Below are 2,500 nucleotides of genomic sequence, written 5' to 3'. Positions count from 1 at the left end.
TGAAAGGTGCTTGAATTTGATGTTTCAGAAGGTGTGGGAACCCTGAATAACGTTGTCTGTTGTGACTAGGATGGTGGTAGTAACGTTGTGACTAGGATGGTGGTAGTAACGTTGTCTGTTGTGACTAGGATGGTGGTAGTAACGTTGTCTGTTGTGACTAGGATGGTGTAGTAACGTTGTGTGTGTGTTTGCAGGGAAGGCCCAGGCCAACGAGCAGCGCTACACCAAGCTGAAGGAGAAGTACACTGAGCTGGTGCAGAGCCACGCTGAGCTGCTGAGGAAGGTAAGACCTAGAGGTCTAGAAAAGTGCTATATAAGTCTAATGTACCGGTATTATTATTATTATTATTATTATTATTATTATTATTATAAGACCGTGTTATTAATGTTTTATCTTTTTATTTCTTACATTTGTTTCTCTTCTTTTATTGTATTTTATTTGTACCTTCCTTTTACTGTTTTATATACTTCCCTTGTTTTTATCCTGTGTTGTAAACATAAATGTGCTCCATAAATAAAGCTTTACTTCCTTCCTTACGTACTATTCTGATGACGTTTCTGTGTGTAGAATGCGGAGGTGACCCGTCAGATGACGGTGGCGCGGGCGGCGCAGGACGAGGTGGAGGGCGTGAGGAGAGAGATGACGGAGAGGGTGAAGGCTGCACAGGAGGCCGCAGACAAACAGGTGAGAGGAGGGAGGGAGGGAGGGAGGGAGGGGGAGAGAGAGAGAGAGGGAGAGAGAGAGAGAGAGATAGAGAGAGAAGAAGAGAGAGAGAGGGAGAAAGAGAGAGAGAGAGAAGGAGAGAGAGAGGGAGGGAGAGAGAGAGAGAGAAGGAGAGAGAGAGAGAGGGAGTGAGAGAGCGAGAAAGAGAGAGAGAGAGAAGGAGAGAGAGAGGGAGAGAGAGAGAGAGACAGACGGACGAGTCTAGTCTCACAAGGATACCTGTCCTCTACTTTGTACTCCATCATCCAAGGTGGATGTGTAAACCAGGCCAGCTCAACTCACATCCATTCAGCTGAGTGATGTGATCAGGGTGTTGAATGAATGAATGGTCTTTATTGTCATTGCTATAGTACAGGTACCAAACAACGACATTTGGGAGGGGGGGCTCCCCTGGTGCTAGGAAAGAAAAAACAAGAAAAAAAACAAGAAGGGAAAAGAGCTGGTTTACATAAATAAGTTGCTGTGTAAGTAGTAGTAGTAATGTTTACTTATGTACTTATATAGCACATTTATAACCACAAAAACTGCCGCCGCCCAAAGTGCTTAACAGAAAACACTAGTAAAAGAGAAACAACAGATAAAAATACACTAAAAACAAGGTGCAATACAAGATACGAGTGCAGAAATAAAAGTGTGTTCCAATTCTCTGCCATTTCTCTCTGAAATGTGCACATGTGCTCTCCTCTCCCCCCACGTGGATTTAAAAGTAAAAGATCTGAGAAAGCACAGGCTGGTTCACCAATCCATACCCTTCTAAATGTATATGTGGGGGTGGGCACAATTCCACTTCAGGGAAAAGGGTATAGTCATTGGGACACAGAGTCTGTGGGTCACTCTGGGATCTCTCACTCTCTCTCTCTTTCTCTCTCTCTGTCTCTCTCTCTCTCTCTTTCTGTCTCTCTCTCTCTGTCTCTCTCTCCTCTCTCTCTCTCTCTCTCTCTCTCTCTCTCTGTCTCTCTCTCTCTCTCTCTCCCTCCCCACCCCCAGGAGAAGGAGCAGGAGGAGCAGCTCCAGGGCCTGCAGACAGAGCTGGTCAGCAGCAGAGCAGAGCTGGAGACCCTGAAGGTCACCATGGCCCAGCAGGTGAGCCCCCCCCTCCCTCCTCCTCTCCCCCCCTCCTCTGTGCAGCTCCACACTGACAACTCAACCATTCACAATCTGGCAGAATCTGAGTGAATCCGGTTGTTAAGTTGTGACGTGTTTCCGGGTCCAACTTGGCTGAGGCGCTCTCTTCGAAATGCCTTAGTAATAATAATAATTCATTATATTTGTATAGCGCTTTTCCGAGGCTCAAAGACGCTGACAATATGGGACGAGAAAGTGCTGTGTCCCTTGTTGTATGAATAGATCCGAGTCTAAAAAACGATTGAACTGTCATTCTACCGCTTTAGTACACTGGTACTCTGGTGCGGGGAATTTTTGGTTTGGACCCGGAAATTGCTAAACGTCACGCGTTACGTCACACTTAACAACCGAATTGACAATTTCCCCCCCAGTCTCATCCCTCTCTTAACTCCCACACTGATCACCCCTGTTTCTACTGTATATCTACAATTTCCTCTCTCACACACACACCCTACTTTCTCATGCACATACTCTTGTGTCTCAGACACACAACATAAATACTTTAACACTAGAACAGCCGTGCCTTTTTTACCTACTAAAAAAGCCGAGCTCTTTGCTGAGCTAAACTGCTAAGCTTAATGCGAAGCTGCTATTTACACACAACGGCCACTAGTTGGCCGCTTGTAAATTAGCCTGCTTCCACACAAAAAG

At 45.8% G+C, this 2,500-nt stretch overlaps 1 protein-coding gene across 1 annotated transcript in view; it reads left to right on the top strand.

Moving 5' to 3' along the window:
* hip1 (huntingtin interacting protein 1) overlaps nucleotides 1-2,500 on the top strand; it is a 58,308-nt gene that overhangs the window by 37,826 nt on the left and 17,982 nt on the right. Inside the window, exons 15-17 of the mRNA XM_080547239.1 lie at nucleotides 195-283; nucleotides 569-685; nucleotides 1,712-1,807. Of these exons, the coding sequence (XP_080403365.1) occupies nucleotides 195-283; nucleotides 569-685; nucleotides 1,712-1,807 (302 nt within the window). The remainder of the gene's footprint in view (nucleotides 1-194; nucleotides 284-568; nucleotides 686-1,711; nucleotides 1,808-2,500) is intronic.

This window comes from Nansenia antarctica (assembly GCF_963989245.1).
Source record: "Nansenia antarctica genome assembly, chromosome: 17".
Lineage (NCBI taxonomy): Eukaryota > Metazoa > Chordata > Actinopteri > Argentiniformes > Microstomatidae > Nansenia > Nansenia antarctica.
This window is presented reverse-complemented; position numbering and strand designations above follow the sequence as displayed.